A 24948-nucleotide genomic window follows, 5' to 3' on the forward strand; every position below is an offset into this window, starting at 1 on the left:
TGAGATTGCTTTTATCTACTCCTAATGCTGGTTCCGAGAGTGCTGGCCATGCTGCATATATAATATACTAGAAATTGTACAAATTAACTGAGTTTCTGTATTTTTTTCTTTTCACGTGTTTGAAGTAAAAACAATCTTTAAAAAGGTCTATTTTGATTTCCTAAATATGGACCAGAAAAGGATAAACAATTTTAAGGCCAGATCATCACCAGGAGTGACTTTTTGTGTTGAGATAATGTCTTGTCATTGACTACTTAATGCTCACTTCAGTGTGTTTTACCCTTTTAAACTCACACGAACACACAGACACACACACACACACACACACACACACACACACACACACACACACATTAAAATCCCAAATCCAAACAAGCAGTTGGACTGAAGGCTGAAGTGCCGTAAAACCCATATTCCAGTCCCAAAGGTACTTCTTATGGATTGCTTAATGTTTCATCCCCAGCAGTAGAGTCTCTCATCATCAGTCAACTCGAAAGAGGGAATGACGGAACATAGGACACAGAGTGAGCTCCTTGCAGACTTTAGAGCGCCAACCAGTTTCTTCAGTAGGATAAAGAGAATCAGAGTAGATTTTCTGCAGCTCAGCATGACTAACGCCAAATCTCCAATACCAAGCTCGGGTGTTGTAATAGACCAGTTTTAAGACCACTTTTTGAAAGCTTGTTCTCGTCTTGGAATCTCCTACATTTCCATTTGGGCTTCTCTCCGTCTCAGACAAGGTGGACTCTGGATTTTATTTCAAGACCTGTCAAAACCACAACTGTGGGGATATCACTAAATTGTCGCTCACACTCACAGACATTTAGTATGGTACTTCTATTATTTTTTCTCATTGAAACAGTCCACAAGCTGCAATATATCTTGTGTATTTTATGCAGCTTTTCTGTATTTTTAATGTTAATTATATTGTTGGGAAATTTTACACATTTCCTGTATAGAACCCTTACACAAACCAACTATATTTCTCTATATATTAACTGTTAATATATTAAATACATTAGTGTAATCTACTGTTAAATTCAAAATATTTTATAATGTTAATATACCTTGTTGCTACACTAACTGATACTAACTAATAATTTACAGCAAAAGAAAGAAAAACAACAAACAAACAAAAAAAATCTGCAAAAATCCAACAAAAAATTCAGAAAAAAATCAGTCATGTCCCAATTTTTTTTTGTGTGAAAGCATAACAAAGTCATTTGATTATAGTGTATCTTAATATTACGCAAACCTTTATGCATTTAATCTCAGATGAACAACTAATAAATTAAAAATAATGGTACAGTGAAAAAAGTAAAAAAAAAATGAAGTCAAAAAGAAAGAAAAAAAAACATACACAATACTACAGTAAGTACCCCCTGAAATTCAATTGCTTGTAGATCCACCTTTTGCAGCAATTATATTAAGTCATTGCTGTATGACTTTATCAGTCTCTCACATCATTGTGGTGAAATTTTGGACCATTCTTTTTTACAACTTTGCTTTAGTTCATTGCTGTTTTTGCGAATTTGCTTATTCACAGCTCTCTTTACATCGGATCACAGCGTTTTAGTTGGGTCGAGGTCTGGATTTTGGCTAGACTGTTCCAAAACCCTGATTCATTTATTTTTTTCAGCCATTCTGATGTACAGTAGATTTACTAGTGTGGTTCAGATCATTGTCCTGTTACATGACCCAATTTCGACCAAGCTTTAGCTGTCGGACAGATGGCCTTACATTTGCCTCTTGCTCTTGTATACAGTGGAGTTCATGGTCGATTTATTGACTGCAGGGTGCCTAGGTCCTATGACTGCAAAACAAGCTCAAATCATCACCCCTCCAACGTAATGCTTGTGGAGCGTGTTCGAGGTGTTTCTTCTTCCAAACAACTCCACTTTGGTCTCATCTGTCCATAGGATATTGTTCCAGAAGCCTTGTGCTTTGTTCAGGTGCAGTTTTGCAAATCTCAGTCATGCTTTTATGTTCTTTTCTAGACAGAACAGGCTTTCTTCTTGCAACTTTTAGTTTAACATTTAGCATGTTCAGTGAGGTCTGCAGGGTCTGAGATGTAACTTGCATTTTTTTTTTGTATTTCTGTGAGCTGTATGATCTGACCTTGGGGTGAATGTGCTTGGGCGTTCACATCTGGGGAGATTGGCAACTGTCTTGAATGCCGTCCACTTGTGAATAATCTTTTTTTTTTTGTTACTGTAGAACAGCAAATTGTTTGGAAATGGTTTTATAACCCTTTCCAGATTGATGTGCAGCCACATTGCTTCTCTAACACCAATGCCTATGTCTTCCCCTCTTGGGGTTGTGCTAACACACACCTTAATGTTCCAGACTAGCAAACTGCCAGAATGGCTGCTTTTATAGAGGTCTGCACACCTGCTGATGAACAGGTAATTAAGGGCTGATGATTAGCAGCAGCTGGTGTGCCTTACCCTTTTAAATCCCATTAAATCAATAAAGTAATACTTAGTATTGCTCACTGTTTTTTGATTAAAAAAAGATTGTTAAAGAAAAAAATAACAGAGAAAAAACTGTATGTGTATTATGGCAATGTGGATTTTTTTGACCAGTTTGAGTACCAGTATGGTCTGCATTTTATTATGAATGTGTGATGCACTAGTTTGGTCTCACCATCTTAAAGTCTTGGTCTTGGTACACTCTGGTCTCAGTCATCGCTTGAGTGGTCTTGACTACAACATTAACAAGCACCAACACAAAATACATTGCAGGTGTTCCTATACTATTACATCCAACCCAGTTTATATTGAAAGAGTTGTATATGTTAACACTGCACCTAAAAGCCAATTACAGTATGTCAGAGATTTAATTGGGACAGAATAATTGAACTTCAATTCAACTGTTTTTGCCACGATTTTGCTGTTAGCAATTTTATTTAATGCTCCGCTGAACATTTAAATGTCCTCCATAATAAGAGCACAGCTTTATCCTGGGGTTTTCATATCTACAGGATAAATGATTAGACACGTTAAATGCATTGCGTTTTATTATTTTTTTCATGTTTGAATATAAGGCTGTGGCTTATTCATTTTTTGAGATCCGTCCATCACTCGAATTCGCCTCTGGATGTTGGAATTTTTCATTTTCCTTCGACATCCTAACAACGTTTCAGGTTGGCTTAATGTCCTCACCCTCGCTCTACAGATTTGTCTTAGGATTCTCTAATTTGTGCTGTTCCATTTGTGCTTACTAAATGGCCAACAATTTTGCTATTTTCAGGCAACATGAGCAAAATGCTTATTTCTTTTAATATCATGCATTGTTTTAGAGGGTTTTCTCATTTTCGCCCCAATTTGGTCATGTGCTAGTTCTCTCCCAGAGCATCTGAGCCAGTCCTGGTCTCCTGACTGATCTCAGAAGTTTGTCCTTATCCACATCGACTGTACTAGCATGCTCATTTACAGAAAGATTATAAAGTTTTTTTCTGAAGCCAGTTGTGAGAGAACACTAATCTAATGGACATTCCGATAACATTGGCTAAAAAACTCAACTTGAGTGAGGATATCGGAGATGGTGGCCAGAGGCAATGCACTGTGTCTTAAATTAGTTAATAGCTTCCTCATCTTTACCCGCTGCACACTCATCTGCGGTTGTCAGCATTTATTTGAGCGTTTTTTTCTCTCTGGCATGTATGATGTGTGCAGATCATGGTGCACCATAGAGGCATGGCATAAGTAAAATGCACACAAAGAAATACATTATTCATTAAATGAACAAACAGATTCCACTACAAATCACACACAGTAACCTGAAACAATATTTAATATAGGTATTCCTAGACTCGTTTAAACTCTTTTTTTGAAATGTGATTGTACCAATACTGTAGGTCATCACATTATAATCATTGCAAGTATTGAAGCAATGAAGAATAATAAAGAATTATTATTAAATAATAGTTCAAATGTGCATAATGTTGGTAGAAGTGGAAGTTTGAAAAAATCTAAAAGATTAAACAAACAGGATAATAAAAAAAAAACAGCTCAGATATAAAAAAATATGATTTCTGTTGACATGATTGAAAACATGTTTTTTTCCCCATAATTGAATTCGATTAAAAAAAGCTTATAAAAATCCAGTAACTTAAAATATTTAAATATTTTTTAATATCAATTAAAAAAAAATATAATCAATGTCCAACTTCTAATGTCCGCAATACTTTTGAGGACTTTGGACCACTGAGCAATGGATCTGTCAAGTTCTTGAATCAAGTCAAATCAAGTGACTTGTCATTGTCACTTCAACCATATACAGTTTAGCACACATTTATAACATAAATGAACAGAAAACTAACTAGCTAACCTAAAGACCTACAGTAATAAGCTGGCTAGCTGGAACAAGACAGATTGACATTTTAAATAAACAGGGAACTATCTAAGTTTTTATACAAAAGAGACAACAAAGTACACGTGCAAATGTGCAAACAAGAGCGACAAAGTGACAATGCGACAAACATGACTTCATCAGCTTTGTTGGACAATCTTTTAAAGGCTGCAGTCATTCCTGTTGCTTGTGCACCTTCTCCTACCACACCTCTCCCTTTCCAGTCAAGTTTCCACGAATATGCTTTAACACAGCACCTTCCTGGGTTTCCCTCTTGACTTTCCTTCTGTGGAAGATGTTGATGATTAATTGTCTTCTGTACAACTGTTACGTCAGTCTTCCCCATGATTGTGGTTTGCATTTACTGAACTAGTCCAAGCGATACACTGAATTTATACTGTATAAATGATAATTAATTTGAAGTGAAATTAATTGAAATATTTTTAAAATACTGGATTAAAAAAAACATGTTTAAGTGTAAACTGTAATCATCGAAATTAGCACAAAATAGGGTACAATGAATCTAGAATACGAGGTGGTATCTTAAAGTTTCGAGATTAGCAGTGTTTATAAGAAAGTACTATTAAGCTACATTTACACACTATCACCTTCAGCATAGTCCGCTTGCATTGCATTGCTCCCAGCGTTCCTGCCACTTCTGGAAAATGTCCTCGAAGTCTTCTTTTTTCGCTGCGTGTCAAGCACCTTCTGCGATTTGCGCTGGATCTCTGCAATAGTGTCAAAACTGCAACCTTTTAGCTGATCTTTACCTTGATCTTGATCTTTGATCTTCAGGAAGAGGGTAAAGTCCACAGGAGCCAGTGTGGGTCGGAAGTGAGAAATTGTTTCCGGTGAGACACTCACCTGACAGGATGCAGGATTTCACATTCACACTCTTTGTTCTAACTTGATGTCCATAATGAAATAGCAGATGTAGTAACGCACATGGTCAGAATAGCGCGAGTTACTCAGCTTCCGATGTACACAGGACAATGTCTTTTGGAACACTTATGAAGGTCGGTGCTTCCTGTGACTGTTTGTACAGCCTTGTGCTGACATCTGTTGGCGTGTTACAAAACTAGTCTCAAAACTTTTTGATACCACCTCCTATATGATCGTTTCACTTTTGGATTTAAAATGACAAATTTTTATTTCATTATATTTTTCATTAGAACTGTGCAAATCAAAATTAAATTTAATATAATATTAAAATATAACAAATAAATAAACAGATGTACATCCTTTCTACAATAAAGGATTTTATGAGAATGTTTAATTGAAATAAGAAAAATTGCTGATTCTTTTCCAATAAGACTTTGTTCTACACAAAATTCTAAAATCACGCTGGTAAGAAAAGAGGAAACACAGAGTGCAGTGTCTGTGAAATCAATGTGACAAATTGTGCTTGCAAAATAAATCAAACTCCCGTAGCCCCAAAAATCATTACAGTTTAGTAGAAGTTGTTAAGATTCTGTCTGCCCCCCCCAACATCACCTCTCGTCTCATCTTATATCGTCTCTTTACTGCTGCTACAAAAAGCAATAACATTACAGCAATAAAAATATGGATGATGTATCAGATGTCTTGGGGGAATCGTCTCTGTGTTATCGGTTTCTTTGGCCTCGTCTAAAGATGTTTCTCTATATATCGCTTTCATTCTTTGTGCTGCGATATTCGGAAGTCAGCGCATGATTTTTAATTGAGGGAGAAAACAGGGAGTATTGTCAAGAAAAAGAATTTAGGTTGATAAAACATATATAGTAGGATATAAAATTGGGTGTTCCAAATAAGGATCTTCCAAAGTAGATGTTAAATTAACTTGAATTAAATTATTGTCAGTGACGTGATGAGCTAGGGCTCATGGGAAATGTAGTTCACCATCTTTTTGGAGCTACCCTTTTGCTGATGACACTGGATTAACTGAAAATTCTGTTAATCCTAGTGTTGATCAGAATTGTATGTATATCATGACTTTGACCCAGTTTTACTTTCACAGTCGAATTTAATCCTCTTAACATTACTCCATTATTTGAAACTTATATTTCATTTTTTTTATCTTGAGCCCAGGGTCCTTTAATCTTTCACTACTTTATTTATTAAACTAGCTGAAGTACAAGAAAAGAGTTTATAGGTTAAAACTAAAAATAAACTGATCAACTTTAATGTAATGCGTGATATGATTATTTCAGGTTAAAGCGCACGTACAAAAATAAAAAAAAGTACCTTTTTGTTTTGTTTTAAAACCACTCCAGTGTGTTGAAATTTACTTATACCACTTCAGCACTGATCTAGAAGTACTGCAAAAGTCATGTATACAGACAGACATACAGACAGAGTAGTTTCACTGTATGAAAGGTTAGGATCCTCGCTCGTTTAAGATAAATGCTCTCAGACCAAGTTACTCGCAATCCAAGGTTCCACTGTAATTGGAAGAGCGAGTTCTGACCAATGTAAAAACACAATCTTTTAGCAATATAAATAATAAAGTTTAATATATATATATATATATATATATATATATATATATATATATATGTGTCTTCCTTATACACTGGCTATAAACAGTAAACTATCGCATTAATACAGTAGGCTCTGTTGAGTGACCCGTATAGCTATGCCTACCTTGAGGGAAAACATGCTAAATTATTAAAAAAAAAAAAAAAAAAGCGCTAGATGCTGTGACATAATATGGCACATCACTGCCCATAACTTCACTTCTGCTCAACATTTTATTTTTTTAAGGCGCAGGATTAACTTCAAGCAAATATCTAAATGTCTGGCTAGACAGGCATAAATGCAGACAGATATACAGGCAGACATTTTCCTGAGACTGGTTTAAGGTGCAGATGAAAGGTGTTCTGAAACGAGTTCTGACCAATATACAGACAAAACCTTTCTTTTATTTATATGAATGTATATTCCTTAAAGGACGTTCTTATGTTTGGTTTTATTTAAAACGAAAAAAGGTTTGGTAAGGATTAACCCAAAAAACAAACATGATTTGTTTGCATACAAAAGTGCATTATGGTTGCTTTATAGTTTTTACATTCTCTCCAGTTCATTTCAGTAAAGGAAAACATACCCGTGCCAGACATTTGTGGAGTCAACTAAAGTGATGAACAGCATTCACCACGAAGAGACATTTAAAATATGTTTTTTCAGGATCAACCAATAAAATCAACTTTGCTTCTGAAGGTGTTTGTGATAAAAGAAAAATCCTAGAAATGTCAGTGTTGCTTCATGTTATCACATATGTCATAGGAGGTTAAACCAGTTCTCTATCAAAGGTAAAAAGACTAAAAAAGCAGCTTGTCATGCTACTGAGAAACTTTAAATCACAGCCTTACCTTTTGCCAAGCTACCAGTCTACTAAACACTGACACTGGAGACTTTTTCCATGCGTGGTTAAGATGCATGTTCCTGTGAATGCGCTGTAACTATAAAAATGCTAACATATTAGTACCAACCTGTTATTTGTAGCTGCACTACTCTCAGAACCGCTCTTATAAATAAACAATCAACACATTTCGGCCAATCAGAATTCAGCAGTGTGATAAAAGCAGCAACACAACAATGGCTTTTATAAACTGACATTTGGTAAAATGCATTTTAGATGGCTGTGCATTTCAGATTTTCAACCTCTATAGAGAGGCCCTTGAGAGTCATTGTGAAAGCTTAAGCCTTTAGAAGGAGTAAAGCTTAGTCATGGCCACTTCAGAAGACATTGCCTTTAACTCAGTGCAATGCATTGTGCAATTTCACAGCAGAGACTATCAGCTGGATAGTGTGGTCTATAGTAGTGCTTTATACAGTTAAAAAAGAATGTGCGTTATCGCTATACCCTACAGAGAGAGGGTAGCATATTATGGATAACCTGTTTACTTTGGGTTCAATTATGGACTGACATAACCCTAGACAGCAGGGCTCTTTAAATCCAGACCAGTTTCAGCACAGTTTGGAATACACAAGCAACTTAACACACCCACTGAACTGTTTTTTTTTTTGCATGAAGTAAGTTCATTAAATAGAATAAAAAATCTATACTTGCAACGATAATCAAAAATGAATGTAAGTGTTAGAGACTGTCCCTTGGCGCATTATTTAAGTAAAACCTCTAAGAGTGAATCCTATGAGTTTTAAAAGCACACTGGATATTCCTAAAGATCCTTAAGAATTATGCCCAGGTTAAAAATGTAATCAGAGCAGATCCAGCTTTTGGAGTTTTGTTTGCTTAATTCACATTTAAACAATCTACGTAATACATTCCATAGCATGCTTTATTACAATATCCGTGTTGTTCCCCGAGTGTACGCTCAGTGGACATGACTCCAGCCTTCACAAATCTCCTGCACCTCTCTTTCACCCTGAATCAGTGACGCAAAATCAATAGGGACTCTCAGGAACTCAGGAGCCTCAATCAGGCCGAATATCTGCAGAGCAGTGCTCTAGCTCGATAATGAGTCAGTCTGGATCGGAAAGTGGGCCAGCAGACAGTGCACAATGTCAGAGATAAATAACTCTCAGTTTGCAGCGTGGTGAGAGCCTCTGAGCAGCTGCTGCACTTCAGCTCTCAGGTTAAAGGTCATATTGCAGAGGAAGTGAGTATAATCGAAAAGATGAGTGATGTTTCTCCCTGTCTTCTTTCCTCCTTGGCAGTGATGGATGGCCGACTGCTGCTGGAGGGTCTGCCAAGATTTGGCGTTGTGCCTACCTACCTGCCGGTGCAGTACCAGGTGCTGAACGCGGAGCTAGCCTTTTTCCTTAAGGAGGCCAACCAGGACATCATGAGAAACTCCAGTCTACAGGCACGCACTGAGCTCTTCTTTATTCAGCAGGCCAGGAGGAACCCTGTAGTCAATGCAAGTTATGGACCTTTCTCTGTGCAGCAGCCGGTACCCATGGAACTCCTTGATCCAGGGATCTTCAACAACCCAGCAACAACATCTTTATCCTCATCTTTCTCTCCCCTTTTCACTTTTAACTGGAAGATTCAGACCTTCATCATAAGTGAGCGCATCCATCTCAGCTGGCCCAAGGTCCAGGTCTTGTTCTATGTTGTAGGCAGAGACTGGGATGATTACAGCACTTTGGATCGCCTCCCCTGCATCCGGATGTTTGCTTTCCATGAAACGCAGGAAGTTCGAGGCACCTGTCGTTTGAAAGGGGAACTGGGGCTTTGTGTGGCCGAACTGGAGCCGCTGCCCAGCTGGTTCAGCCCACCTAGTGTTGTGCCTGGGAGACAAAGAGCACCTCAAACTGAAGGCACTCCTGTGGAGCTCTACTACATGGTACAGTCTACCGAGTCTGGCAAATGCAACATGGAAAATTCTCGTAAGGCAGGGGCCATGCGCTCTGAGTCACAGGGCCCGGCTGGGTATTTTTCAGGGCCCACACCCATGCAGAGAATCGGCAGCGTACGCCTGTTTCAGCCGCTGTCAGAGCAACGCCTGGACAGAAACTTTGTGGTGATGGTGCCTTCCAGGCCAGTCAGGGAAAGGGAGACAGTCTCAGTCTTCTTGGCTGCTTCTGCTCTTTCTTCAGTGGAGATCTTCACCCTAAGGTGAGTGACTTATTCTCTTGCTTTGCGTTACATTTTGAGCAGGTGATTTCTGCTAAAATGTTTTGATTCTGACTAGTGCCATGGACTGTAAGATAGATGTGTGCTTTTGACTTGTTCTTTAATCCCAATCAATCTCCCAGTTCCATAGAAGGTTTGACAAATTTATTTGATTGTTAATGAAGTTGAGCAACCTAAACATCCCCATGCTAATAAACATGGCGGTTCTTTATCTCGTGGCTATTCTTATATCAGTAACAGTAACATTTTTATATCAGTAACAGTATTATTTTGCATGCTCTAATCGGTCTAGTGGAATACTTTTGTAGGTTCACATCTGGAACATGGTCTGTTACTTGACAGCACCTGATTTAGAGGAACAATTTCTTAACATAACAAATCTGTATAATATTCCCCTTCGTCCCAAAAATTAAAGGTGCAAACCACAGACATTAATAATGTCCTAGGTGATGGACTACAATCATTGTAAAGGAGACATTGGACATTTAATATTTAGACCGATTATGTATTCAGTTCACAGCATTTATATGTTTCTTCCATTAAAAAATCCCTTGTGGATCCTAGTGCATCTTGAAATGTATTTACCTTTCATCTGATACGATTAAACATGGAATCAAAATTTATTTCAAGCCTTAATAAGATAAATGAGGGTTTGATGAGGCAACAGCAGACAACCGACCTGCGTGTAAATGAGTGTGTGAGGAATTAATATTAATAGCTGGTTGTTGTGCTTCCTCACACCTCACGGTCTAAATCAGTACTGGCAGTGTGCCCCGAGTTATGCATCGGCAAATTTGTCAGGCAATGTGAGTGTTAGCTTATAGCTTAACTGCTTTTGTCTCAGATGAGTGATGAACTTAAGGTAATTTTATACTCGGTAGCACCCTGATGTGCTTCATTTAAACATATCAGATATGTGAATAGACGGGATATAAATGTATTTATTACTTTTTTACCCTACATCTCACTTAAAATAAACAGTAAAACAAAACAAAAAAAACCCTGATGCCATTAGAATATCAAAACGTAACAGAAGTATACTTATTTCACTGTTTTGTCCCCTTGCAGCATCACATTATATGAAACGAAATCTGCATAAACTCTTCCCAACTCACAATTACGTCACGTCATAGTGTATATCTCTAAAAAGCAGCTTTCTAATAATTATAATGACTACTTACAAGTCATTTAAGTATACACACTGTACCTATGTTCTTTATAAACCCCACTAGTCAGTAGCCTGCATTCACAGAAATAAAACAATACCGAGGCAGTCTAGGAGCATGTACATAAGTCTGATTTGTTCGTAAGTTGGACAACGAGTCTTATACACACAACGTGAGTCTTATTTAACACAAATATACAATATAAACCATACCAATCCGCCTGACTAAATCTGTTCCCTTTCCTAACACTGCCATCATGTGACCAAAAACCATAACTGCACCTAAGGAAATGAATCTTACAGTAAAATGTTGTTCCTGCGCCTTTAAATCATGAGGGAAATCCTGAATGCCATTTCGTCTCAAAGTTAATTTAACTATAAGAAATATTGGAAACTGCAATGATTTGTTATACAAACCCAAAAATATTCATATAAAAATGATTAATTCAAAATATACAGTAAAAATAAAACTAATTAACCCGTACTTTACCTTAAAAAAGAATTACCCCTGAGGGGGTATTTTATATACACACATTTACACATTTGTATACAGTTTGCCATTTTGTCAAAGTTTTCCACTGTAGTGGACTGTGAATGTTTTCTATTATCGTTCTTCCAGAGTGACTCATTAAAACCAGTAAGGCAGACTAATTTCTCCCGCATCCCCACAGGCATACACATACAATATAACAGACTTAAGATTTTTTACATTTACTTATATGCTGGAAATATTCTATATAATTGTAAATATTGTTACTTCGGTGATTTGTTTGCATCAAGGAATGTTAGATGGTCCGTTCATATCTACGGAAATTTGTAACTTAAATGTTCGTAAGTCGAGGACTACATGTGAAGAAGATAATTGCAGATTGTTCTGCATCTTTTTTCTTGGGAGCATTTTCACACTGAAATACGTTTTTCATTCTAACAAAATAAAAATACTAGATTTTTGCTATTTCCACATGTTTAGGCTATTAAAGGAGTTCCTGGAAGGCCGGCATTTAAGATGCGTAGCAGGAAGTCTGATCATGGTTCTGGCATACTGAGAAAAGCACTAGAGAAATGCTGTTATAAGTACATTAGTGTAGCAGAGGATTATATAGAGAAATCAAGGTAGTTTTTACTCTTATAAATATGTTCTGTTATTCTAGACAAGTCCCAATTTAACTTAAACGCCCCTCCTATTAGGTCTCATCCCAACACCAGATTGAATAAAAACAAATGAAGCACAGAGGTTTTTTTCTTTGCCATTTGCTTAATCCATTTAGAGAGCGCCCTAACATCAGAAATGTGTAATTTTGTCATCAGGATGTTTTTAATTCAGGCTTAGTGAGAGGGAAAAGAGAGGAAGCCGTTATGTTAAAAGTGCTGGAGGTAGCCGAATTTTTGCGTTTTCTTTTGTGACGATTAGATCTTCCGAAAGGGTTCAGTCTCATCTCTGCCCTCTTGCAACAATGGCTAAATGTCTTTTGTGAAGCCTTCACAGGAGACAGGAGATAGGAGCTCTCGCTCTGTTCTCATCTCAGCCTGGAATCCAGCTTGTGTATTTTCTTTCCACTGGACAGCTGAGTGATGCTGATACAGAAGTTTTTTTAGGTTATCTGGCCATAGATGTGTGTGTGTCTGTGTGTGTGTGTCAAAGTCTTGCTCCTATAGCCAGACCTCATCATCATTTGAACAGAATCTGGGACGATCCTCACCGTAAGCTTTGATTTGATCTGCTTCATGAAACATCAACATGCATATCTCCTCTTATAAATCACGTTAACACATTTATGACTTTTATAAAGTTGTGTCAAAAATTCCTATCATTTTCTAGCATCTTTAGCCTCATGGCTTCAGGACACTAAAACTAAAGGTGCAGACTTTAGACACCAAATGTGGCTCAGTAAATTGACTGTGTTTGGGTTAAATGTGATGCCATGTATATTTACATTTAATCTGCTTCTAATTATAATGAAAACATACCAGACTGTATAAAGGATAAGGATGTAAATTAGCAGTCAGCACCTAATACAATATTATCACAATACCCAGGTGCCGATATGATTAATACTGCGATTCTATAAATATCCTGATTCGATGTTATACAGTATGTCCCCTCTTTTTTTTTTTTTTTTCAATTTTGAACCAATGGCGTCCATTGTTTATAACATTAGTTTTCTCACCTAAAATCCAAGGGCAGTTGTTATTTCTAAACACACATAGTGAATAATTTATTTCTACCACACAGAATGAAAATGTATAAATAGTTCAGTCGACCACCTGTAGGTTTATAAAGAAACGGTGGTGTCTTTAACCTCCTCAAATGCCTCCATAGTCTCAAAGTTGAACTTGACAGTGAGTGCGCGGGTTGAGTGGCTGAGAGCACACAGACGCATGCGGAAAATGCGCGCACACTTAAATTTCGCCTTACTTGCCCTCGCAATGTTTTGAGACTTTATAAATGTAAGTGTGTGGAATGAGTGGGTTTGAGACTAATTCTCTCACAGTGTCTGGAGAAAAAGGCAGACTGAAGGCTTTTAACGCACATGAATTTTTGATAGTGTAACGCCATAAAAATGCGCTTCTGTTGCAGTACGCGGAAGCATTTGCGCTCTGTACACAATCATTTATATCTGAGATTTCCTAACACACAGTAAGACTGCAGATCAGTTCCTGCTCTCTGTTTCGCCCAAATGAGGATGGGTTCCCTGTTGAGTCTGGTTCCTCTCAAGGTTTCTTTCTATTGCCATCTCAGGGAGTTTTTCCCTGCCACCATCGCCCTCGGCTTGCTCACCAGGGACAATCTGACTCATTTTGATTCATACACATTCACATTTTATACAATCGCCCATAATTTCTCTTGATTGTGGTAAAACTGCTTTCCGACAATGACAGTTGTTTAAAGCACTATACAAATAAAAAAAGGAAATAATTAAATATGCCGATCACCGCTTATGGAAATCAAACCAGCCAATTCTGGTCACTTGGCCGATTGACCAGTTTATTCCTATTATAAATAAATTTTATAACATCTAAAAACATTCACATTTAAAACCACAGAACCTGGATTCTCAGATCCAAAAATCAACAACCTACAGCCACCTACTTGGAGCACACAACTTTGGTTTTATCCAAATTTCCATCTAGAAGATTTTTTATAATGAAATTTGCCGTTTAACACACCTGGTGATTTATCTTATTATCCACGCTAAACGTACAATTATTGCACACAGCGAATATGGGAACCCGATAAATTTAAACAGGTTAAATTTGCTCATGTGGTTACCTTGCTCTCATGCTTCTTTCTTCCTCTTGCTTCTGACATTAACATGTTAATTCTCGCATGTTCTCATTTTCTCTCTCTTTCTCTGGTTCATCTTCGAACGAACATTTACACATTTACTTGACTTTTAATGTTATCAGACAGAGAACTTCCTGACACTTACAGTAACATGCTTACCTGTCTGACGGGGGCTCTTCTGATATCGGTAAACTTATTGAAGCACAGACGACAGACTTAGCAAGTCTTTCATTCATCTTAAAATAAAAAAAAAGTTATAACTGCAATACCATCAAGCTGTGATATTCTTGCTTAAGGGTATCATACTACCAGAAAGTCATACCAGCCCATGGGCATATCATCTGAGTCATTTGAAGAACAGTAATAGGTTGAAAATAGGATTTATCTCTCATATATATATATATATATATATATATATATATATATATATATATATATATATAAAACAATGAAAATACACTTCCCTTCTGAACAAATTATCATCCTTTTAAAAGATAAATAGTTCCTGCTGTGCTGGCATCCTCACTGAACAACTCGTACACGTTTCTGCATGTTCATGCAGTATGAATGCTAATGAACACAAAGAATAGTATTCTCTCAGAGGAGGAGAGAATTTTTCTTCACCTCACTAATATGTTAATTTGTCACACAGTGTATGATGGGTTTAAAACTCCGTTCACAAATGTGTACGTTTATGTAGCATATCTAAAATCTTTGATCCTCTCTGTTAAGATGTTTGCGTGTGAAGTAGGGCTAGGCGAAATGGCAAATAAATAAATAAATAAAATAAATAATGTAATTTATTAGATAGCTGAGAGGGAGTGGCAAGGTGTACTACACATCTATAGATAGTCGAGTTCACATGAAAAGCTTAGTGTAGTTGGGGAAAATAAGTTTAATCTGCTCCAAAGTGTTAAGGTGCAGAACCAGAAGCTACACATACAGGGTAGCTGAGGGTGTGGGGTCAGGATGATAACTTCAGAGAGTTCAGGAGAGGTGGCCTTGTCTATTGCTCTAGTTGCTGAGGAAATTGGGCCAGATGGGTGGCTTTAGAGATTTACAGGCATATAGCTCTAAGGAGTTAAATGAAATTTGACAAGGGGTATTGAGGGCAAGGTGTAAATGTATGGACCCCTGATGGGACTAAGGGCAAGGTGTATAGCTCTAGAAAGCTGAGAGAGCTGAGGACAAAGTGTATAGCTCTAGAAAGCTGAGGAGACTGAGGACAAGGTGTATAGCTCTAGAGAGCTGCTGGGAGTGAGGACAAGGTGTTTAGCCCTAGTGAGCTAAGGGGACCGAGGACAAGGTGTATAGCTCTAGAGAGCTGAGAGGACTGAGGACAAGGTGTATAGCTCTAGAAAGCTGGAAGAGCTGAGGACGAGGTGTATAGCTCTAGAGAGCTGAGGAGACTGAGGACAAGGTGTATAGCTCTAGAGAGCTGAGGAACCCGAGGACAAGTCGTATAGCTCCAGAAAGCTGAGGGGACTGAGGATAAGGTGTATAGCTGTAGAGAGCTGATGGGACTGACGACAAGGTGTATAGCTGAGGAGACTGAGGGCAAGGTGCATAGCTCTAGAGAGCTGATGGGACTGAGGACAAGGTGTGTTGCTCTAAAGAGCTGAGGGGACTGAAGATAAGGGGCATAGCTCCAGAGAGCTGATGGGACTAAGGACAAGGTGTATAGCTGTAGAGAGCTGATGGGACTAAGGACAAGGTGTATAGCCAAGGAGACTAAGGACAAGGTGCATAGCTCTAGAGAGCTGATGGGACTGAGGACAAGGTGTGTTGCTCTAGAGAGCTGAGGGGACCGAGGACAAGGTATATAGCTCTAGAGAGCTGATGGGACTGAGGACAAGGTGTATAGCTCTAGAGAGCTAAGGAGACTGAGGACATGGTGTATACGTATGTGTCTCAGTATGTACAGATAACAGAGAAGGTGAGATCCTAAATATTACCTAAGCGTTTTGACAAGATGGGTCCAATCAGGTTTCTGCATGGGTTTGGTGGGGACAGGTGTATGAGAGGGCACAGGGGGCTGGGTTGGGTAGGCTCAAGAGAACTGAGAGGACTATACAAGGTGTAATGTCACAGCCCATGAAGCGCTCAAGATAGTTTTGACAGAGCTAAAATCCGAGAGAGAGGTTCGGAGCAGTGGGGCTGTGACTTCGAGCTATATTGGCTGAAAATGTGAGGCCAGAAATGTAGCTCTAGAGATTTAAAAAGCTGAGGGGATGGGGATAGCGGAGTGGCTGTTGGAGCAGAGGGGTCAGGGTCAGGTATACAGCTATTTATAGCGGATGAGGCAAAAAATAGGGCTTAACATATTTGAGTGGCAAAGCTAAAATTTAGCTTTATTAAAATAAGCTAACTGTAAGAAATCTGGATGGATGGATAGTAGTATAGGTGATGAGAGATTTTTTTGTGCTTTTGAACATACTGAACATACTAATTTAAATAATAAATTAGGGATGCACCGAAATTTCGGCCGCCGAAAATTTTCGGCCGAAATAGCATTATCGGTTTCGGCCGAAACGTAAGAAAGCGCCGAAAATAAAAGCCGAAATTGTCGCCACGCCTCTCCCATCCTCCCGTCTCGTTCGCGCTGTCATTACGCATCAAACACGGAGTATGTCGGCGGTTTGGAAGCACTTCAAAGTTTCAGATGAAGACAGCAAAGTTGCAATAATTTTAATTAATTTGTAGTTTTTTTTAATACAAACAAAAATAAAATATTTTAAACATGTTTTTTAATGAAGCCATTTTCGGTTTCGGTATCGGTTTTCGGCCAAGTGCATCCAAAAATTTCGGTTTCGTTTTCGGCCCAGAATTTTCATTTCGGTGCATCCCTATAATAAATGTATGTTGTATAAAATAAATTAATCTAAAATATAGAGCAAATTTAAAAATTAGTTTAAGTCAAAGTCAGTCATTTGCTCACAAAGTTCTCTGTCCCTAAGCAGCTGAATATTATATTTACTTTAATATAAAATAAATTTAAAATTAAGATGCTATAATATACTTTTAATTTGTTGTATTATTTTATTTATTTGTTTTATTGCTGTAGGAAGGCCCAATGTTAAACTTAATGTTAAAATATTAAAATCTCTCACTTTATATATGTCTAGGTTTTACTGTAATATTCATCAGAGAAAAATAAATGTGAGATTCATACCAGTGCCGTATAACTATGTCTGAAAAAAACATAACACTCCAACACACACATTGGAGGACCAGAAAACCAGTCTTGAACCAGTCCTTGCCAGCCCTTTGGGATTTGCCTAAAGTTAAACTTCTGCCATAAAAGAAATCAAAAGGTTGAATAGAAAGGAAGTTATAAGCAGGTATGTGCCAGATTATAAAATGCAAGTTTTGACAGCGTACTGCGCATACGTGGGCGCGTCTTAAATCAACTACTAAACAGAATTTAATGAACCTGAAAAGCTCTAAAGTGGTATAAGTGAATTTTAATATGCAGGAGTAAATAATTTTTAATCTGATCTACTTTTTCGATTTCTCATCTGGGATTCTCTCTCCAAATATGGAACAGGGAGTGTATTTGGCTGATGGCGAAAAAAGTAAACAAGGTGCAAGATACTCGATCTTACACAGTATTATTTTTTTGTATGAATACGTTAGGCAAAGAGTTCTGCTGTACAAAAAGACATGTAGACATATGGGCTTCAACCTGAAATAATAATATCAATGATTACATTAAAACTCATCAGCTTATTTTTAGCTTTAACCTTTTAAAACCTTGTCGAAAAACTATTTAACCATCAAAAGACTGGCGTAAGTACCTATTACTGTACGCCAGTCTACTTTAGGTCAAATAACCACTGTGTACAATAGTGGTAAGCAGACAATCATCTCAGAATGCTGAACATTGAGGAGGATTAGCTATACCAGCAGGAGACCAGGTTGGGTTCCACTACTGACAGTCAAGATCAGAATGCAGAGGCTGCAATGGGCACAGACTCTCTCCACAGCTGGAAAGTTGAAGACGGGAAAAACATAGCCTGGTGTGATAAATCTTGATTTCTGCTGAGGCACACAAACAGTAGTTGGTGTCAACCAACTACTGTATATACATACCACTATCCTTCCACCCATCGATCTACAGTATCTAGGGTTAGTCCAACTAGGGACCGTGGAGGCCAGTGGTAACCTTTGAATTTATTTTCATTTTTACAACTGTGATAGGACCTCCAATCAACGTTCACACACCCAATTACACATTCCGGACAATTTGGGAACGTCACTGCAAATCACAGGTTTATGTTGAACCTCTTATAATAGCTGTTGCTTCTATAAGTATGGTTGACAATTCAAAACAGAAAACAATGTCTTTCATATTAGTTTCTTATACAGTAAATATGCACAAAATCTTGCCAGTTTTAATCAGTCTTTCCCTTCACAGGAAAAAGTTCTGTAACCTTAAGCAGCTAAAATTAGATTAATCTTATTAATTCATTTTTTAAGATTGTGGCTTTTTTATGATAAAGTTTTTGCTGTAACAAGGCTCAATGTCAAACATTAAAAAAATATTAAAATCGGGCTTCATGTAGGTTTGGGTTTGAATATTCATCAAACGAATTTGCACATTCAAGAATCACATCAGTGCCCAGGGCTTTTTAATCAGCATGACCCCAAAAAAGATATAAAACTCATTTTAATCATGTTGGACATATTTAGAAAAAGAATTATATATATATTATATATTTATATATATATATATATATATATATATATATATATATATATATATATATATATAATTAGACATGAGCTATGTTTTTAAAACGTGTCCTCATTGCCAGCGGACATGTGGATGCCTGGAGTTTAAACCCTTGATGCAGTAGAGAATTAAACCATCATCAGCACTTTGTGGATTTTTAAATACTCAATTATGTATTATATCTTATAATCCCAAAACCAACTAAATACACCATATAACTACATATACAGTGTATATATATATATATATATATATATATATATATATGTGTGTGGTCCATGTGCATTACAAAACAGGAACATTCTTGCATGCTAAAATGTGCAAATTTGCATGTTCATGAACTAAAGAAAGTCTAAATGTTTCTATAAACTCAGTTCACTTGAATAGCAGATTTGAATTCAGTAAAGCACCTTTGGGATGTGTTAGAAAAATCAGCAGGAATTGTGTGATGTAACTCAGCTACTATAAACTCAAAGGAATGTTTTTAACATCTTGTGGAAGTCATTTCATAAAGACTCAAGACTGGGGGGGGGGGGGATATAAAAAAACATAGATTAATTTACAATATGCACAATGCGTCAACAGCCTTCACCTCTACCAGTACAGTATAAGTTCCCCTTAGTAGTTCATGACAGCTCGGTGGTCTGAGTGCAATGGCATTCACCGACTATAAACTTACTTTTTATTTGGCCAGAATACTGCCTGGTACAAAAAAGTTTTTAATGAGAAAAAAGGCGTAAGTTTGCTAGGGAACATAAAGATCAGGTGTTGGAACATTGGAAAAGGGTCAAGTGGTCTCATGACTTCAGGAGTAAAACTGATGCACCCATCATGCATATCTCTCACTGCACAATAGTGATGCCCGGGTCGTCTGGTAACCTGCGGGTCGGGTTGGGGCGGGTAAAGAAATTTTCACTTTATTTGATGGGCGGGTTGGGGCAGGTCATTAAAAACAAAATTAAATAAAAAAATCCATGTATGTTGCGTGCAATTCCCTATAGCATATATTAAATATTTGCCAATATTTATTTTCATATTTTTTTAAGTTCTTTGATAAGGTTACATCATGTGACAAGTCATGAACGCGCCAAGCAGGTACCGCTGCTAGTCACAACAAAAACAAAAAAATAAAAGTGAAGATGGAAGACGAGGTGCGGGAGAAATTGAGGTCGGGAATTTACATCATTAAAAGAAAAAAAGGTCAGGCTGCTAAATCTAATGTTTTAGCATTCTTTTTTTGCACATCGAACATAAAAACGCTAAATGAACATTTCCGTGTGATAAATGAAAAAAAAAAAGTCAGTGGTTATTTAACGTAGGCTGTAAACTGTAGGCCTGCCCTATACAAATCTAAAAGCAGTTTTAGTTTGAATTACAATGCCTAGTATGTCTATATAATGGTTGCGGGTGCGGGGCGGGGCGGGTTGTAAGAATAGATACAGTGGAACGGGGCAGGCTGGGGTGGGCCAAATAATTTCATAAAAGCGGGACCCGCAGGTTGGAAAAATACCCGACCCGCGCATCACTACTGCACAAGCCTTTGGAGAGCGTTTAATGTTCTGGAGTTGTTCTAGTTGGTCAGGTCTATGCTCAGCAAAGTTATGCGACAATAATGTTATTTAATTTTAAATTTTATCTTTAAGTTTGAGAACACAAAGTGATCGCGATTCCCGGGTGATGCTGTAACCTCTTGCAGCCAGAGGTCTAGAGAGAGCTGATTGGCCGAGCTCTCTCAGAGGGGTTGGCTAAGAGGTACTTAGCGCCACACATTAATCACGGCTCTACAGCCAATCAGGGGCGTCTGTGAGCCTCACACAAACGGAAAGGAGCGGATAGCGCTGTCCTCTAAGTGTGTTACGCCGCCCCCAACAGTGTATGAGGGAGCAGTTTAAAAAGATGCGGTCGGCTGGCGTCACATGGTTCAGAGGAAACACTTGATAGTCTTCGGCCCTCCCAACTAAATGGTAGTAGTAGCCTTAATGTGGGGAAGAATTGGGCACACTTAAATTAGGAAGAAAATCAGAAAAAAAAGAACACTTTTAGAAAATAACCATCTATGGGGCAGTAAAAGTTTATAAGGTGTTCTATATGTAATGTGATCCCTGTGTGTTCTTAAAGGCTGACAGAATATAAAGTATAAATTATTTTGCAATACTTGTATGAAGACTTTTGGAATGCCCTTTGCTTATAAATTACTGAAGGAGTAAAATTCTCCTTAAGTCATTGGTGGAGAGTTAAGTTCATATCAGACCCTATTACTCGTCAAACATGTTATATTTTGAGAAAGCTCCACTTCATCGGCAGGCTTTGGCAAAATATTGCAACTGTGATGCAACTTGTGTGTTTGTCTCAGTTCGTTGTCTCCACTCATCCGTTTGATAATTCTGTGCCTCAGTCCCACAGCAGTAAGAAAAAATTGCCCAGCACACTGCTGCACCGAAAACATTCAGTTCTAACAAGGGGCATATAAAGCTCACACACACGCACACACACACTGCACACACACGCACAGTGCAGGTGCAAACTACTGGTTCCCTGTCCTCTTCATTACTCTGTCCTTGTTCTTTCTTCTTTTTTTCCTTTTTCCTGTTTTGCAGGGAGATATTGTAAAAGGAAAATAATAATATGAATGCAAAAAGGAATATAAATAGAGTGACGTAGAGAAAGACAGGAGCAATGAGAGAAATAGAATAATAAAACTCAAATAGAACGCAACTTACTGTACTGTGGACTAAAGTCATATTACTTAAGGCACAGGTTGAATCAGTCGTATGGCTGTTGATGCTATTGCCACTACCACTTATAATATTAATCATCATCATCATAAATGATCTATTTGGAAATAATCTTACTAGGGCTAATATTACATGGCCGACCCAGCCAGGGGTGATCAGCCTCCATCTTCTGTCCTAGTGGCAGATTAGTCCACACATCCCCCTCCAGTTCCACAGTCATTATGAGGCCTTCTCTATCTCCTCCTGGTGTCTTGTCTTTTGGTGTCTTGTCCTTTCTGCTGTCCATTTATTTCTAGCAGGTACAGGATCCTGGTCAGTGATTGGCCTGTGGAAATCCAGCCTCCACTGGCTCGCATCAGGTCCTCCTACATGTGGGACCACCTACTTGTTAGACTCTGATGATAATGCTGTGTATGGATGAAGCAAAGTGGTTGTGATTTTATCTGGAAACTTTGAGCTGCCTTCCTAGGTTGACCTGATACTGCCAGTCCCATGCAATGGCAAGAAGCCCTGTTAAGCAGCTGTTTTGACGTGATGTCCATTCCCCAGTTCTGATATGTGTTCTGATATCTGAAGTCGATATGTCATCCGTCCCATAATGCTTTTGGCCAGCGACTGAGGATTTGTGCCAGGGTGTCCCTTTTTTCCATGAAGTTGGCACTTTGAGGTGTCTGCCATGCCCCAACAGTGCAGGTTGACAGGGCTAGGGGGAACATCCTAAACTGACTGGATGAGGAACTTAACTTGTGCTGGTTCAGCTCTCCAGAAGTCTGCGCAGGTGATCTAATGATGTTCTGCCTGCTCCCATCTGGTTCAGGCACCCTGTTTGCTCATGTTGATCATTCTGTTGCAGCGTTCTTCCTCCGTCTCAGCATGCATCTAATTCAGAACCAGCTGGCGCTTTTTCTTCCTGTGGACTTTGACATATTTTGATGAGGGAAAAACCAAAACATCATCGATTTAACGGAAAAAGGAAGTCTTACAAACAGAAATGGACCTTCACTTTCAAGGGCTATAACAATACAAGTTGAGAGCGGTGTAGAATTTCACCGCACAGCTAACTAACAGCTGGGAGTACCCTAAGCGTCTGACACATTTCCTTATGACTCACACTAGCAGGGATGCCAGAGTGCTTTTTTTTTTTTTTTTTAGTCTAAATTAGACTAGTTTCAAAACAATAAATCAGAACTGCATGTGCGCCACAGTGAACTTGTTTCCAACTCAAAAATGCTACCATTTCTGTTTTTTGTGCTTATCTCAGGTCTTTTTACACTGTTTATTAGATGACGTTGGCGGTGGAATCATACAGTGACCTGGAAACACTGCACACCGGTGCACACACTCTGTTTAAATTCTCGAATACTGTATCATTGGTCAGATGCTGTTTATAATTCTGGTGTAACATCAGGGTAGTCCGGGCAGTAAGCTGATTTAAATGGTATTGTTACTATAGTAACATCTCATATACAGGGACTTGTACGACATTTAGTCCACATAATCTAATAATAATGATAATAATGAAATGTATTTTATTATGGCCGCATATATTGTTAGGGGACCTACAGATGTAACGTTTGGAAGAAATCGTCTGCGTCAGCGTTTAAAAAGATGCTTGGGTCATTGTCACGGTCTTGGCTGTGACTGGCGCACGCCCTAATTTTCTGCTTCCCGCTCTCAAGGAGAAATGAACAAACTCATTCAGCGGTGTGGCCACCCCATCGACAGGGATGTTAAGGGGCGGGGACGCAAGATACGGCTGGCGGCACATCTTTATTTGTTGCCTTTGATTCTCTGCTCTGAATAAGTGGCGGTGAGAATGCCAATTCAAGAGTTGCGGAGAAATCAGAGATCAGGGGTAGAGAGGTTGCAAGGCTTGCTCCGAGTGGCATGGTGAGTTTGCGTTCTCTTTCAGGCTTCAATGCTGAGGAGTGTTCTTCGCCACTGGGCAGTCTGCCAAGGGTCAGCCAATGATGGACTGTGACCGCTGCTTTGCTACTTCTGCCTGTAGTTATGGCCAGCTTTTGAAATTCATTCACCATTAAGATGTCAGCTGCTGCCATGACTTTTACAGTATTTCTCCCAGTTCTGGTCTGTTGTTGGCGCTGCTGGACTTTGATAGCTACGTTGGCTGCTTCAGCCTAAATTCAGGATTTGCTGGCACCACTGCCGACAATTGGCTTTTATGCATCGATACCGGTCTGCCGCTAACCCTACCGGACTGTGACGGGCATGTAAGCTCCTTTGGTTTTAACTCTGGCCTGCCGCTACTGCCACTGAACTATGATTGGATGCGGACATGCTATCGGCAAAATAGTAATTGCTGCCTCCACTTTATGCGACAAATTTTTCCGGCTGGCCTTTGCCACAGCTCACTGGCCTTACTCACTGATGTCATGCCTGCTGGACACTATATATATATATATATATAGCGACAGAGTGCTTAGAGGTGAGAAAGAGGAGAGAGGTCATGGTTTCGTCTGCCCCCTAATTTTTTACTTCTTTTTTGATAAGGAATAACCGAAACTAACAAGCTAATTCAGCACTGTGGTCACCCCATAGACAGGAGTGTCTTATTGTCTTTTTGCTACTGAGTAAGAGGCAGTGAGGGCACCAGTTCAAAAGCTCTGGAGAAATCAGAGATCAGGGGTAGAGATGGTACAAGGCATGCTGTGAGTGTCACAGTGTGCTCCCCGAATCAGGCTCTTATAGTCGTTCATAAGCATGTGAGAGGACTATTTTAGTAGTAATATTAGGGAATGGAGTGAAGGTCAACTTTGTTGTACTCTTTTCTCTTTGTATTTATTGGTAGCTCGAAATCCAACTAGATGCAGACTGCCACCTACTGTACGGAAGACTGCAAACGTGGAAACAAAATACGAAAAAAACAAACACTTTTTTATTGTTGATTGCATCCATGATTTGTTTTTCATTTTTAGAATTGACTAGTATTTCATCTTTTTTTGTGCTCTTTTTGCAATTTTGGTCTTCTCTTAGGTCAGACAAAATTTTTTGAAAGTTCGAGAGCACTCTTGCCAAGATAAGAAAAAAAAACCTTCTGTTTTCTCAGTCCGCAAATTGTTTGTCTGATGCTTGAAA

General features: G+C 38.5%; 1 protein-coding gene across 1 annotated transcript in view; it reads left to right on the plus strand.

The window, feature by feature from the left end:
* The window catches only part of si:dkey-112m2.1 (transmembrane protein 132D), a 219941-nt gene that overhangs the window by 61128 nt on the left and 133865 nt on the right, over positions 1 to 24948 (plus strand). The window contains exon 2 of the mRNA XM_053478240.1: positions 9010 to 9913. Within this exon, the coding sequence (XP_053334215.1) occupies positions 9010 to 9913 (904 nt within the window). The remainder of the gene's footprint in view (positions 1 to 9009; positions 9914 to 24948) is intronic.

The sequence above is a fragment of the Clarias gariepinus genome, chromosome 19 (assembly GCF_024256425.1).
Source record: "Clarias gariepinus isolate MV-2021 ecotype Netherlands chromosome 19, CGAR_prim_01v2, whole genome shotgun sequence".
Lineage (NCBI taxonomy): Eukaryota > Metazoa > Chordata > Actinopteri > Siluriformes > Clariidae > Clarias > Clarias gariepinus.